The 16,207-nt window shown below is 47.8% G+C and overlaps 1 protein-coding gene across 6 annotated transcripts in view; it reads right to left on the reverse strand.

Annotated features, from left to right (window-relative positions):
- Positions 1–16,207, reverse strand: part of EP400 (E1A binding protein p400) — a 1,542,855-nt gene that overhangs the window by 1,373,615 nt on the left and 153,033 nt on the right. For all 6 annotated transcript variants that reach the window (XM_069620067.1, XM_069620064.1, XM_069620063.1 and 3 more), the window contains one exon: positions 4,535–5,013. In XM_069620067.1, the coding sequence (XP_069476168.1) occupies positions 4,535–5,013 (479 nt within the window). The remainder of the gene's footprint in view (positions 1–4,534; positions 5,014–16,207) is intronic.

Consider the following 16,207-nt stretch of genomic DNA (forward strand, 5'->3'; position numbering starts at 1 on the left):
ATAAAGTGTGAAATTCAGGTGTCAAAACAGACTTGGGGTTACCTGTGTTTTAGGCTTTCCCCTTGGCGCCCAGGTAGGTGCAACCACACATGTGAGGTACCGTTTTCATCAGGACACCTGTGAACGCGGGACGGTAGGCCATGTGTTGGCGGCGTGTTTCGATGGGTGAGCCGAGTGAAATGTGCGGAAAATGCATTTTTTCCCCCCACATTTCGGACGTTGCAGGGGTGTCTGGGTTAATAAATTCTGGGCCGATGTGCACAAATCATACCTCTGCGGATTCCCACGGGTGTCCTTTCGGAAATGCATTTGGTTCCCTGTTTTCCTTGGTGGCTTGGACACCCGAGGCCCATATCTGTATGTTGCGCTTGTCTGGAGAAAGTGTGAAATTCAGGTGTCAAAACAGACTTGGGGTTACCTGTGTTTTAGGCTTTCCCCTTGGCGCCCAGGTAGGTGCACCCACAAATGTGAGGTACCGTATTCATCGGCACACCTGTGAGACTGCGGGAAGGTATAACATTAGTTGTGTTTGTGTGGTTTTCATAACGTTGTGACCCATTTGCTGGTGCCCTTTGTCACACAACCCTTTCATTTCCCAAATGTGACCTACATTTAGTCGCTGCTTTAGGCACCATACACTTTTGTAACCTGCACAAGTCACCTACCCTTGAAAAGGTCTGCCTGTGCTCTTTCAAAAAAATGTGTGCTTGTCGTTCCTCACCACATTGGTTTTCCCGATTTACACATGCAAAGTGCATCTGTTCAGGCCGTGAGCGTAAAACTCCTGTGTACCATGGCTCAGTATTTGGCTTGTGGTACTGCTTGTTTTGTAAAACTCTACAATGTGTGCTTTCCTAACTGCAAGAGTCGGGGGAATGTAGCAGAGCATTGCTTTTCTCAAAATTCATAGAAGCCATTTCCGTACCAAGCCAGCCATGTCCAACACATACCTTTTTTTCTGTCATTTTCCCGCTTTTCCCCCAATCTATGGCATTTTCCCCTACCTAGTGTTTGCCTGACCTACGCAAATCACCCCTTCCTAAACTTGGAATTAGGTCTACTTTTCAGAAATATATGCCTTTCTGTCCTCCAATTCGGCTTTCCTACCCTTTTCTCCCATTCCGTCCATGCATGTCCAATTGACAAAAATTGACAAAATCGCCTACCTCTTATAAAACAGTTGATAATCACATCAAAATAATATTTTTCCGTTTCCACTCAACCGGTTCTTGAAAGCCAGGAAATTGGGGAATTCAGCACAGCAAACCATTTGTTCCTAGCTCTTACAAGAAAAAAAACCACAGGCTTCTTTGTACATCATTTTATTGGCATTTTTTTGAAAAACCCAAAGTTTTCGCCCTTTGTGCTTATTTTCTCTCACCTCCCCTCCCCCCCCTTACAGCAACCTAGGATTCCTGGGTGGCGTTACGACCACCTACATGTGGGAAATAAAGGAGCCAAAATTGGCCGAGATATCTCATGTAACAAAAAAGTTACAAGCCATTGAATGGCCACATACCGAAATCACCAAAAAAGGCCCTGGCACGGGGGGAGGGGGAATACCCATGGCAGTTAAAGGGGTAAAGAATGCTTATTTAAAAATGACTTAAATAATTACTTTAACTAAAAACCTTGCGTTTAGTGTTATTGTGATACTTGTATTGGTGGATTTCATTGCTACAGCTCACATTTACCCCCCTTGAGAGAGTGCTTAGTCACTCTACCAACTTGTGTGGTACAGACCTATACCAATAGGTGGGTTACCTAATACCAAGAGGGCAAGGGTGGTGTAGTCCCCCCAGTGTTACTACATCAATTCTTGCCTAAAGTCCATCAGCGACTGATCCACAACCCAGACATGCCAAGTCGATATGCTTCTCACCACCCACAATAGGTTGAGGAACATCTAGGGCAACACCTTTCATATCCTCCCTGGATGTTTCAACCCCTTCTTTAGAGGGGGAAAAACCTTGCTGTTTTTATTCTGTTGCTCATTGGGATTTTGTGAGGTCAAATCAACAGGGAGGGACTTGCTTGTATCTGTTTGGGTGGCATTGTGTGTTGATAAACGTAAACCCACTGAGTGATGTCATCCTTGGGCGCTTCCTGCACCACATTCAGTTCAGGTGCATCAACTTCCACCACCCCTTCTCTATACAAGTCATACATGAACTTCCTAGAACCAACTCTAACTTGCTTTTTGCTACCATTTTTAGACTTTTTTGAAGCCTTTCTAGTTGGTGGTGGAGTGGCTTGAAGAATTACCACAATATTCGATAAATCAACAACCAACGTAGCCATATCGACCCCCAAACCTTCTTGATCGACCAGTACTTTAGGATCTGATATTGTCAACGTTTGGCTCCCTGTTTGCGTAACTGAGCTCACAGCATCAGTCTCAACTAAAATCATCACCCATCTTTCGCTCCAACTTATCACACATCACGACTTTGGTCCATTTCTGCTTAAATGCCCAATTGCTTAACATGTCCATTTTCACATTCAGTTCAATAAGAATTACTGTGCAATCAGACCAAGCACAGAAGATTGTGTCCCAGACAGACTCTGGAACACCTACAGTAGTCTCTGGATGAATCAAAGTCATTGAGGGTGGGAGGGGTAACATACCAGTTTCTGTCTCCGCCTGTCCTCCCGTAGAGTTACATTGGGTTTAAAGTGCAGGCACCAAACTCACTGACCTGAGCTTTGGGAGTGTAAATTGGTTTAAGGATCTTTCACTAGCCCTATCCTAGTGTGTTGGACTGCGTTGAATACCCACCTGAACTTCACTGAACTTTTATCTAACTTGGGAACTTTCAATAAGCACCAGCACAGACCACTGCATTCTTTCTATTTAAACTTACCTGAAGAAGTTATTTTCTTGGAACGGACTACGTTTGGGCACAAGGTTTAGGATTGACTTATGATTGAGGGAAGCTCTATCTGTATTGGTTCTGAAGAGTTCTGCCTATTTTCCTTCAAACTACTTGCCTGCATTGCACCGATAATTGATTCCAATTCGCCTGATGGTGTATGTGTTTTATAAGGATTTGTGTGACACTACCTACCTGTCATTTATATATGCTTGGTGTGTAAAGGCCTGATTAATAATTCAATTTATTAGATGTACTCTTTTACTGGGATTACTGGTGCTGTGTGGACTCATTGTAGCCCTAGACCACTCTACACATTTCCTGAGACCAAGCCTCGACTGCTCAGCTACCTTGCACATAGATTGGGTTTTGGCTAACCCCTCAGTTGGGTTTTGGCTAACCCCTCAGTCTTCGCTGTTCATAATAGGGTGCCCTCCCAAAATCCATCTTAACATTCTGGTTTGGTCCTGTCAGTCCTATTCTCAGGCAGACCAGGGACTGATGTGATGTTTGCACTGTGTCACAGGACCGGCCAGGAAGGACGATTACAGACAGAAGTACAGGCTGAGGGGGCCTGGAATGCAACACGTCAAGACAGCAAAAAGCATCTGTCAGGCACACAGTCCAGGAGCTTCAGAGTAGTGTGATCTTTGCACCATTCAAACTGGCAATGGCTATCCAATAGTGAATAGCCACTGGACATACAATCGTCCCTGACATTAAGGGACAGAGGGACACCTTCACCCACGAAACCTGCAGCTTCCTAGGAAAAGGGCATTCCATAGAAGGCAATTCCAATCAAGGAAGGCGGGCAAAAATAATACAGCCAAAGAACAGACAAGAATCTTGTGGTACAGCCCTCTTATAGAGTGTAAGCAACTCTTAATAGCCAATTGCGGTATTTGCAAAAGTGCACAAGTAAAACTTCAAAACCCGGTAGGAAAATATCCACTGCGACCAGCCAATCTTGTAACCCAAAAGTTACAAAAAGTAACTATGGATAAAAAGTATCCCAACCGTACTTTACTTCAGAATGGTGTGTGCAGCTGTACACATGCAGAACATCCATAAAGAGTCTCTCAGCAAGGATAGTCTTATGGACTGATCAGTCGCCCCATAAAATAAGCACAAGGCAAGGTAAGCAAAGCAGAAATGGTGCCCGACAGAAGTCTATGGAGGAAAGCATTGAGATATAAAATAGTTCCTAAAAAGGGATTGCACAAGGTTCTAGGACCTTTGGGCAAAGAATCTTGCAAATGTAGGGACTAAGGGGAAACATGCTTATACACAGCGGCAGATACCGCAAGTCAGTACAAAAAAGCTTACAGCCAATGGGACTTCCAAAGAACTGCAACAAACACATCTCACAACCATTTGTAAGATCTCTTGTGCTCTCTCTATACAGGTCTATCATAAAAACACTAAATTGCTTGATCAAGCACTGAATCATCTTCAAATTCTAATGTGAGTAAAAGAGTACAAGGTTTGTGCACACTCACTGTGTGAGCATCACCTTCCATTAGAGACCTGTTGAAACTCCTAATGTAGCTTTTCCTCTAGCGCAAATGGGTACATTTCATGGCATTACCGTGAACCTAGATAGTTTGCAGCAGACACCTTTTTCGTCGCATCCCAAGATACCCACGTGCTTGTCCATTTACCTGATGCTGCTGCACTGGAGTCTGAAGAGGCACCGCTTGTGCTTGCGCTTTCCCTTGCATATGGGTTTGCAGCGACGTTGTCTGCAGAGGTTGGTGAAGCGATGCAGGGTGCTGGTTCTGGATAGGTGTAGTTATGGGCACAGCCTGTGGTTCTTTTTTCACCTGCACTGGGGGTTGTGGTTGTACTGGGGTCTCCAGCTGCTGTGGCTGTTGCAGTGTCTGCTGTTGCAGAAGTGGATGCTGTGGTTGCTGCTGTGGCAATGTCTGTTGTAGTTGCTGCTGCTGTGGTTGCAGCTGGGCCAGCTGCATAGCACCAGTAACAGAGGGGATAGGAATGCCAGGGGGCGGCAACCTCGCAGGTAGCTGGGGAGGAGGTGTGTGCAAGCTTGCAGCGTTCTGCACCGGAGGCCCCTTCGAAGGGTCATACTGCTGCTGGCTGGGTTTCTGCCCAGTCATCTGTACAGTAGGAGGCATTCCACCTGTAAAGAAAAAACAAAGTGAGACAACATTAACAGCTTTTAAAAATTAAACTTCCTAGTGTCAAGTCAGAATCAACAGTCATTCACAGAAAACTGACATAAGGTCAGAGCATGCTTTGCAGCAAGATATAGCTTAAAAATTAATGTGCATTGGTTGTTTAAAAAATGAAATATGGGAAGGCAGAAATCAATACTCCTAGGCTATTTTTAAAACAATAGTTACTGTATTTTGGGCGGGCTGAAGTGAACAAGTTACTTACCAACTGGTAACATTCTTTCGACTGGATGTTCCTCCAACGCATTCCACATCTTTGACATGTAATGTCCACAGCTGTGCACTTTGGAACCTTTTTCGGCGGAGAGCATCCTGCGTCAATGGCGCCAGGTCCATGTGCCTCGAGGGCCTCCGTCGAGGACGACGTCACAGGATGTTATAAATAGGATGCACAGCGCCTGTAGTCTCAGCTTAAGTTCCCCCCCCCCCAGAACGTGCAACACCAGTCTGATGCCTGCTGGACTGCATTTAGCCTTGCAGAAACGGAAGCTGCAATCGCATAGTAAATTGTCCTGAGGGGCAGGCGGGGAGGGCGATGTGGAATGCGTTGGAGGAACATCCAGTCAAAAGAACGTTACCAGTTGGTAAGTAACTTGTTCTTCGAATGGATTGTGTCCTCCAATGCATTCCACATCTTTGACAGACTCCCAAAGCAGTACCAGTAAATGGAGGAGGGAAAAAAATTTAGAATACCCAATTAGATTGCGGAATAAAGAACCGCCTTCCCAAAGACCATATCCTGACCATGGATTGTATTCGGGGAATAATGTTTTTCAAATGTACGGATGGAAGCCCATGTAGCGGCATCAAATATTCCTAATAGCAACACCTCGCTGGAGGGTGGTGGAAGTAGCCACGCCCCTAGTGGCATGAGCTCTCAACCCTTAGGTCTTTACCCGCCAACCAGTAACACTCCGTAATGGTAAGGATAATCCACCTGGACAAGGTCTGTTTGGCATCAGTGACCAGCATATCCTACAAAGAGTTGATCGTCCACTCTGACCCTGGACATCCTAGAAATGTAAAAGCTCAGAGCTCTCCTAGGATCTAACCCATGGTGACGCTCCTCTTCCTTACCAGGATGAGGAGGATAGAAAGAAGGAAGAACCACCTTCTGACTCAAATGATATTCAGAGATTACCTTCGGTAGAAAAGGACGTACTCGCAGTACAACCCCTGTCCTTGCGAAACACAGTAAAGGGTGGCTTAGCTGAAAGTGTCTGCAATTCACTCACTCAGCGAGCTGAAGTAACTGCAAACAAGAACAGTCTTGAAGGACAGTAATCTCAAAGGACAAGAGTTCAAACGGAGCACTCATGAGAAACTTCAAAACCAAATTCAAATCCAAAACCGGCACCTGGAAAGGGGACGGTGGGAATACATTAGTCAGTCCTTTAAGAAACTGAGACATTAAGGGAATCTTAAAGTAAGAGCATTCTTCAGACGAGCACTTAAAGATAGATAGCGCCGCCAGGTAACCCTTAATGATACCAACTTGAAGGCCCCTGTGGGCCAAAGAAAGTAAGAAAGACAAAACCATAGGACTGGAGCACTGAAAAGGATCAACATTGTGATCCCTGCACCAGTCGTAGAACTTACGCCAACGGTACAGGGATTTTGTTGCAGGGCGCCTGGCCGAAAGCAACACCTCCATCAAGTCATCCGGGTGGTCCCAATACTTATACCTCAACCTTTCAGATACCAAGCGTGAAGGTTGAGAGTCTTGACCTCTGGATGAACTGAGATCGACATTTAATGCTGGATGGCCCAGAACCAGAGCTGCATTGCCTGTCTGCACAACGGGAGTGACCCTGCACCCTCTTTTTTGATGAGGTACTGCATGGCCACTGTGTTGTCCGTCATGACCAGGACACTCTTCGCCCGTACCGAGGGCAGAAAAGCCTTCAAGGCTAGCAGACTGCTCTAACAGACTGATGTGGAGTCTGGACTCCGACAGAGACAAACAACCGCTGGCGGTCAAGTTGTTGGCATGAGCGCCCCATCCTGTGAGGGAACTGTCCGTCACTACAATCAACTCCGGCCACGGTAGCCAAAACTGTTCCCCCTTCATCAGGTTCCCTTCATTCACCAACCACAGAAAGTCCTGGGAGACCGAGCGTGGGATCTAAACAGGATCCGTCATCTTCCCGGAGAACTGCGACCACTGCATCTTGCCAACCCATTGCAGACATCTCATCCGCAGCCTGGCCTCTGGCACCAGAAAAATGCAGGAAGCCATGAGGCCGAGCAACCTTAATAACTCTAAAGCGGGGAGACTCTGGGCATGTTGAAACTTGCCCACGATCTGCACAATGTGATGAGCCCTTACCTTCGGAGGTGAACACTTCACCAAGGACGTGTCCAAAACAGCCCCGATGTACTGGAGCTGTTGGGAAGGGGTCAGGTGCGACTTCTTTAAATTCGGGGAGAAGCCCAGCCTGTGGAGGGTGCGGCAGGTGATACCGAGATGATCCAAAGCTAGCTCGGGAGAGCGCGCCCAGATGAGCCATTCATCCAGGTAGGGGTAGATGTGAATCCGCCCCTCCCCCCTCCCAACCGCCTCCCCGCCCAAGGTACGCTGCCACCACCATGAGCTTGGTGAAGACTCTCGGGCGGAGGTCAATCCTAACGGCAGGAACCGAAACTGAAAGTTCAAGTCGCCAGCCGCGAACCTCAGGTACTTCCTGTGCGCGGGATGGATCGGCACATGGAAGTAAGCATCCTTGAGGTCCAGAGAAACCAACCAAACCTGAAGTTGAAGGGCCTGGAGGACTTGACAAAGAGTGACCATCTTGAACTTCTCCTTCCTGAGAAGTTTGTTCAACCAACTCAAGTCCATGATGGGTCTCAATCCCCAGTCTTTCTTTGTGATCAAACAATAAGGGGAATACCATCCCTTGTTCCTCTGCGCTACAGGCACCAGTTCTATGGTGCCTTTCTCCAGCAGGGACAAGAATTCCTGTGCAAGGAGCCTATCCGCACTCTAAGAGTGTTTCCCCGGTGGATTGTCGGGAGGCCGCTGAAGGGAAGGCACCCCCAACCGGCGAACCATAGACATGGCCTCATGAATGTTTGGAAGCGGCTGCGGCAGTGACTGAAGGCAAAGAGGCTGATGCCTGAGCGGCTTTGGCACCACGATTTCCCAGACCACCACGGGTACTTTTTCGTTCGCCCCTTTGACTGGCGGCCCCTCTCGTTCTACTAAAGGAGGAGTAGTAATGAAAGGAACCTCCCCGCCACTGCTATCCCTAGGACGAAAAGGCATTGGTTGACGCACCGTGGCGCTTAAAGATTTTGCTGCAGCTTTTGAGGTCTGCAACCTCTCAAGGCTATGGTCAGCCCTGCTGCCAAACAAATGTGCGCCATCAAAGGGCATGTTCAGAAGACGGGCCTGCACATCCGGAGCAAACCCCGACCTCCGCAACCATGCAAATCTGCGTATAACAGTGCTTGCAGCCATGGACCGGCTCACACTGTCGGCCGTATCCAAACCCGACTGAAGGGACTCACATGGCATCCTTGCCATCCTGGACGATAACAAGGAACCCATCCCTTTCTTCCCCCTAAGGAATACGCTCAGCCGAAAAAGAAACAATTCCACAGAATCTGTGTAAAGAGTGCCAAGGCACACGTGGAGTTGGCCGATTTCAAGGCCATGCTCCCAACAGAAAATACCTTCCGGGCCCAAACGCAAAGATGTGGAATGCCTAACAGGCTTCGAGCCCCTACCTACCTGGAGCTACCCCTTCCGCAAGGCCTTGGCAGTCAGCGACTGGCATTTTGAGAAGTTGTGGGTGTCGTGCGACTCGCCCAGGCACCACAAACAAATGCGGTGGAGTTTGGTGAGCGACTTTCGACTTGGAGTCCCGACAGGTCTTGAAGCCAGACCGCGGAGTCGGAGGGGTCGAAGAGAAAGACATTGTAATGATGCACACAAGGCGTGCCGGGTTCTACGAAGTAACACGTTCACGGAAAAAAACGGAACTGAGGCTAAGGGCAACGTTCGTCCTATTTATAACATCCAGTAACGTCGCCCTCGACAGAGGACTTCGAGGGACATTGACCCGACTTGGACACAGGACGCCCTCTGCCGTAAAAGTTTCCGAAGTGCACAGCTGTGGACATTAAATGTCAAAGATATGGAATGCGTTGGAGGACACAATCCATTTGAATGTATTTTTTCTGCCGTGAGGGAACCTTATGACCAGCGTGAGTGAATACAGAAGAGAAGGTGTAAGATGTCCATGTTCCATCTACTCCATGACGGGAGGAAGGGCGGGCACATGTTAATCTAAGCAGATACAATCATGAGAAATGCTATTACGGTGAGTAATGCAGGTCTTCTGATGCTTGTTGAGCTGCTTAGAATCACATGCTGTGCATAGACTATCGAGCAGTACCCAGAGATGGTGGTGGGATGTCTGAAGGAACAGTAGCAAAAAGATGTCTTGGCACTGCTTGTCCCAGCCAAGAATCAGACCCATGTGAATCTAGGCAACAATGTTGTGTAAAGATGTATTTGGCAAGATTGTACCCAGTACCCAGTGGGAGACTGCACCAGCCTTGTCCTCTTGGCAATCGTTAACCCAACCTTTGGTATAATCATGTACTACACAGGTTGGTAGAGAGCAGCCAGGATTATTTCAAGAGGTGTCAATGTGGGCTGTAACACAGTTTCACAATGACCGTTATTCAAATAAACACTTAAACACAATGTTTCTTGATTAACCAATTATTAATTTAATAGTCGGTTGAATAAGCCTTCTTTAGAAGGGAGCAATCATACAATACAAAATATACTTCAATAAATACACACACAGTTTCACTAAATCAGTTGATACCCATTTGGGGATGGCAGACGCTTCCTACACCCTCAGTTGACAAATAACTAGGACACTGGACATTGATTTATCACTGGCACATTTAGAGGAATACTGAGTGGGATGTTGAAGGCAAAGGTTTTTAGAAGGAGAAAACAATGGGTAACAAATATTCTTAGGCAGGTAAGTACCTTTCAAGCCCTCCACTGTAAGGTAAATTAACCCTTTAGGCAAAGCACTAAGTCAGAGGTAAGAGTCTTTCAAAGAGCAAGGACAGTCAGTGTCAGTTGAGCAAAAGTCTAGGTGAGCTGAAACACTTCTTGCAGGTAGGTAAAAAGTCTTGAACAATGTTTTAGAACTCTTTGTAGGAAATGAAATCACTTTAGGCCCACAAGCAGGAAGGCTTGCGAGGAGCAAAGCTGCAAGCAACTCTGTAAGAGCAACCAAGACAAGTCTAAACTGAGAGCTATCAAGGCTACACAATAAGAGGTAAGTACCCTTAGTTTTACAGTACCTTTGGTTTGAAGAAAACTGGATCCAGCTGGCTTCTGTTCCTGTGCAGGTCTGCAGATCCTTTGTTCCTGAGCCTCAGTCGTGGGGACAAGAGGAAGGACGACTGGGGACTGCTGCACTAAGAATGCAAGGTTGGCAGCAGCAATGGGCAAACTTCAGATCAGCGGCACTTGGTTTCAGCTCCTCACGGCTCTTGCAAACAGCACCACCGCGGCTCTCGGATACCTTTATAGACTTTCCTCTCACCTGAAGTCCAGCACTCTCTTGAGGTGGCTCATGCTTCGTCAGTCCCGCTTCAAGGGAGTCTGGGATCTTCCTGGAGCTCAGGTCAGACTTAAAAGCGATACACTCGATCTGGTGTTCCCCTCCCTGGCAATCGGTTCCTGCAGCAGTAATATTAGTACAGCCAGCTCTGAGAGGATGCCCAGACGAGTTTACTTCGGGGTTGATTGGTCCCACCAAAAAGCCTCACCTTTTATGCAGGTTTCTCCCATTCATTCGAAGCCTAGCTGTCGCTCACAACAGGGTAGCTGTCCTGCAATGACAGCCAGCCGGCCAATCACCTTTGGGTGCATTCCTGTAACCAAGGGGATTAAGCACAGGGAGTTTCAGGCACCTCCCTCCTGCCCCTGCCCGACACGCTGGAGCCTGGGATGGGATGGGCTTCACCAGTAAATCCCAAAGACACAACGAACAAAGGGACCAAACTTGGTTTGGCATGCAGATTACATTTCAAGAAGGACCTTTCAAACTAGAAATGGCGAAAAAAGAAGACCGGGACATTTTGATAAAATGGGCACCCATGGGCGTCTTACTGCAGCTGCAATTGCAGCCGGCGGTAAAAAACACAATGGTAGGGAAAGTAAACCATTGCCACCAGCCATTAATTGTAGAAAGGGCAACAAACATTTTCATGAGAAACTAGACTAAGGTGATAGAGTAACCCCACAAGCATCCTATTGTAACAGTGTGGGCTGGGTGTAGAAAGTTACAAAATGTAAGTAAAGTCAATTTCACTTCACTGCTCTTCCTAACAGTAGTTTCACCAAGAGAAGGTATTTAAACCTTTGGGAAATCTAAGAGACTTCCCTGTGCCACTGCACTTAAGGTGCTGTGTGTCACAATGTCAAGATGATGCCTATGGAGTTTGTCAGACTCCAAAGTCAAAAGAAACCTAGTCCAAATCACATAAAAATACGAGAGTGGGGGGAAAAAGGTTTCATTCTCTCCAGGTTAGAAATTAAAAGTCCTGAAGTCCATTAAAAAGTGCTGGGGGTCTCTAAGGTAGAAAGGAATTCGCATATCTGAGAATTCTCCCCAACAAGGCATGTACAGAACTCCAGGTTGCTGCTTTACAAATGGACTCAAGAGGAACATTTGCAATGAATGCTATGGTAGCCCCTGTGCCCAAAGTAGTGTGCTCTGGGTGTGAAGGGCAGATCTCTCTTAGCAAGAGTGTAGCTTAGCGATGCAGTTCACTATCCACTTTGAAATCACCGATTTATAGACAGGGTCCCCCTTCTCTGCCAGCTGCCACTGAAATGAAAAAGGGGTGCGTCTTCCTTACTTGTTTTGTCTTTTCCAGGTAATAGATCACCTCTCTCCTCACATCTAGTGTTTGAAGGCTTCTTTATGCCACATTTGTGGGGGTTCTGTAAGAAGGTGGGTAGTTCTATGGACTGGTTCACATAGAACTTTGAAATGAATTTAGTGGCAAATTGTGGGTGAGTGCACAGGACCACCTTATCCTGGCGAATCACAACAAATGGGTCTTGAACTGAAAGGGCTTGCAGTTCACCAACTCTCCTTTTTGATGAGATTTCCACCAAGAAGGTGGTCTTGTAGGTGGGTGCTTTAAGGTTAGCCTGATGCATCGGTTCAAAGGGTTCAAACGGTTCATTAATCTGGTAAGTACAACGTTCAGGTCCCCGCCACAATGGGGGCAGTGAATTCTTTTCCCCCTCCATAAAAGCCTTCATTACTGGAATTTTCCACCACAATACTTCCTCTGGTACGTGGTGTCTGCTAAAAGTGCAGCTAAGTGGACTTTTAGGGAATTGAAAACTAGGCCCGAATGTAGCAGGTGAGTTAGGTGTAGCACAATATGTGTTGGAGTGCATTCAATCGGATTAATGCTCTTTCCATTGCGCCAGATGACAAAGCGCTTCCATTTGCTGGAGTAGCAATGTCTGGTTGAGTGCATGGATTAAGTGTTTCTCCCCTGTCCTGCGACAGCATGTTGTAGAGGCATGGCAGCTTCCTGGGTGGAAAGACTGACATTGCCATGAGATGGGAAAAGCAAAGTTGGTGGGCCCACATCGAGGCCACCAGGATCTTTGTGACTGGCTCTTGGTGCATCTTGTGCACTATCTTTTGGTGCATCTTGTGCACTATCTTTTTGAGCAGGGGAATCTAGGGAAAGTGTAGACAAATTTCCCTGACCATGTTATCCAGAGACCATTCCCCCTTGGAGCGGTTCTGCAGGTACCTGGAGACGTAATCTAGGCATTGTGCATTCTCCAGAGTTGGGAAAAGGTCGATCTCTGGCACGCCCCAGTCTGTGAAGACGTTGAAAACCATGTCTGCGTGTAATTGCCACGCATACTCTACGGGTAATGGGAAGTCTCTGATGAGAACGCCTGCCAAAAGATTAAGTTCCCCTGGAACGTGTTGTGACAGGAGGAACATCTTGTGTTTGAGAGCCCATTTCCATATGTTCTGTGACAGTTTGGATAGCCCTGGAGAGTGAGTGCCCCTTTGTTTGTTTAGGTACTGCATGGCCGTGGTACTGTCCGTGAGGACTAAGACTGTTTTCCCTTGCAGCTGTGTTTGAATGCTTTCAGAGCCTTGAACACTGCCAGCAGTTCCAACAGGATTATGGGGTTGGATGCTACTGCTGGGGCCTACACGCTGTGTACCGTCTGATGAAGGAGGTGAGCCACCCCCCGCCCCCGTCAGATGCGTCTGTGGCTACTACTGCAGGGGTGGTGAAGGTCTTCCCCTGCATGAAGTTTTCCCTTGACCACCACTGCAGTGACTGAACGAGGGCTGCCGCGACAACCAGTAGATCGTCCCATTGTCCGTTGGCCTGACACCATTGGCTCGAGAGCCACTCTTGCATGGGGTGCAGACGTGTGTGTGTGGAACTAGGTAGATGCAGGAGGCCATCCTCCTCAACATTCGCATGGCTTTGCATACGGTCACCTCGCGATTGGCTACATAGTGAGGGATCTGGAACAGCATGTTTTGAAACCTCTCGGAGGGAAAGACTAGATAGTCTTTGGTCCGAATTAGAGCCCCCAGAAACTGTTTGCCAAGGCTGGGGTCTAGGCTGGACTTTCTCGATGGAAAACCCTAGACTGAAGAGCAGATCTGCCGTCTACTGGGTTTTATTAATCATGTTGTGATGCTGGAAATGCATTGGAAGGACAGGGCTTCCGTATCCTTGTCCTTTAGTGCTTTTTAATAGTGTGTTCTGTTGTGTTTTCCGCGCAGGAGTTCATGTGGGACTCTTGGCGGTGCAGCTCTTTTGGTTTGGTGTACATACCCATGGGATACCCTTATGGCACCCATGGGTGGGATTACAACCCTTGCCCCTAGTGTATGTTTTTGGGCACCTGTGTGTGGCCCACAGAGAAGGGTATGGGCTGGTGGCAGCTCCATGCTGAATTTGACAGGTGCCCAGAGTATCCTCCATTTTGGGATACCCAGGCCCTGCCAATGGAATCCGTGATTCCTGATAGGAAACAAGATGGCACCTGTGGCCTCTTGCTTTCTATTGCCTATTACCTTGTTTTCCCAAAGTCATGGGAAGCCCTGACTCTGCTCCTTCCCCATGACCGGATGTTGGGTGGAAGTTCCATATATGGTGTTGTTGTGAAGTCCAGGCCAGACTGGCTGGAGCCTTCCCAATGACTATGTTGTGGGTACAACCTGTGGGTGGGACCTGGGTGAAAGGAGTGTGTGTGACGAATACGCATTCTGTGTTGTGGGCGTCTAGTATCTGGTGTTTGACAAAATGACTGAGGCAGCCCTGCCTGAAACTGGTATGAATGCAGTGTTGAGTGTTGAATGGCTGGGTACTTGTCCAGATACACATAACTTGTTGTGAGTGTCTGGAGAGGAGTGAATGGCCTGAATGCACTATGCACCTGATTGCATAGTGCCTGCCTGCATGAATGCCTTTCTGACCGATTGGTTGCCCGAGTGTGACACAGCAGAATGAATGGGAGATCAACTAGTATATCTGAGGGCCTCTCACTGCTAGAATTCGTGTTCAGAAGCTGAAGAGTAACTGGAGTGAAACTGAAGCTTAACCTTGAAGCCCTACTGGAAGAGAAGAATTGCTGTTGCTCTCTTCACAATCTGAAAGCTGCTGTGTCTCCAAGAACTGACCCAGAGAGGACCTGGTAAGGCGCCCTCTTCCCGAGCTACGAGGGACCATCGCGCACCAGCTGATCTTTGCCAAAGCTCCCTGGAAGACAGACCTACGACAGGCTGCCAACCGGAGACTGGGACTGCCGCGGAATACCAAAGAGAAGCGCCTGCACTGTTGTCCGCCACTGTCGACGACCCCCGTTGCCGACTGGAGCCGCCATGCTCCCGTTTACCTAAGAACTTAATTTGAGCCAAGGACGCTCTCGTCTGCATCGCCGCCCGCTTTATCCCGCTGGAGATGGACCGACCGTCAACGCGACGAGGAGCATCCGCCGGTGGGTTTCCCACCACCTAAAGACCACAGAGACTGACGACTTGACGCCCTTGCGGGGCAACAGTTCTTCAACATCTCTTTGTGGTCCAGAACTACCATCACTGAGGTGCCCCGCACGCCTCTTCCTTGCAGGACACCAACGCTCTGTTGTTGACGAGCACCGCTAGGAACGAAGCTGCCACTTCACCGCAGTAGTTCACCCTGTTCTCCGTCTGACGTTCGACGACCCGTGACTCCTGCCTTAAAGGGATGGCACTCAAGAAAGGCCGTCGATTCCCCGACGACTAACACTACAATTCCAGGTACATTGGGGCTGTAGAACTATTGTAGAGGGAAATGAGACTCGTAGAACAATATATGGACTGGGCTTGTGATACATCGTTTTACAGGTTGCCCAGGTGGGGGGTGGGGGATCTCCACACAGAACTGTGCCTAGTTGGTAAAGACATGTATTCTGGTAATTGTTTAACCGTCTTGCTTTCCTTCCTCTCTCTACTGCTGGTTTCCTCTTTATTGATCTTGTGACATTTTGACAGTATAGCTGATGCACTTTAATGAGATCTGATAATATTTGTGGTACCACCATTGTTGATTTTCAGAGCACAAAGTGAGTTATTGTGATAGTGTACATAACCTTGAATATTAATTATATAAAGACTGTTCTAACCGATAGTGTGCAGACATTCCTTTGTGGGTGCTTGGGGACTACACTGTACTTAAGAACCAGCCTGCATCACCTCCTGAGAAGCTAGGCCTGGATTGCTCGACCACATACCAAGAATATAGAATCATGGCTGGGGTCCTCTGTGCCTCTCCTCTACCATATAGAGAGCGGAAGTACAGACACCCCCTCCAGTCTTTACACATGTTCCGCACAAATTCCCCATTAGCCAGTCGACACCGTGGAGCTGAGGCAATGCCAAAGGGAAGGACAAGGATCCGAGTGCTTATCCTCTATCATGAACCTTAGGTGCTTTCTGTGTGCTGGCAACAACTAATGTCCAATGTTGCCATATAATCCCCCTGAACTAGCAGCGAGATTACTTCCTGCAATGTTGTCATTCGAAACCTTTGCGGTTTGACATACTTGTTTGC

Source organism: Ambystoma mexicanum, chromosome 10, assembly GCF_040938575.1.
Source record: "Ambystoma mexicanum isolate Mex_15411 chromosome 10, UKY_AmexF1_1, whole genome shotgun sequence".
Classification (NCBI taxonomy): Eukaryota; Metazoa; Chordata; class Amphibia; order Caudata; family Ambystomatidae; genus Ambystoma; species Ambystoma mexicanum.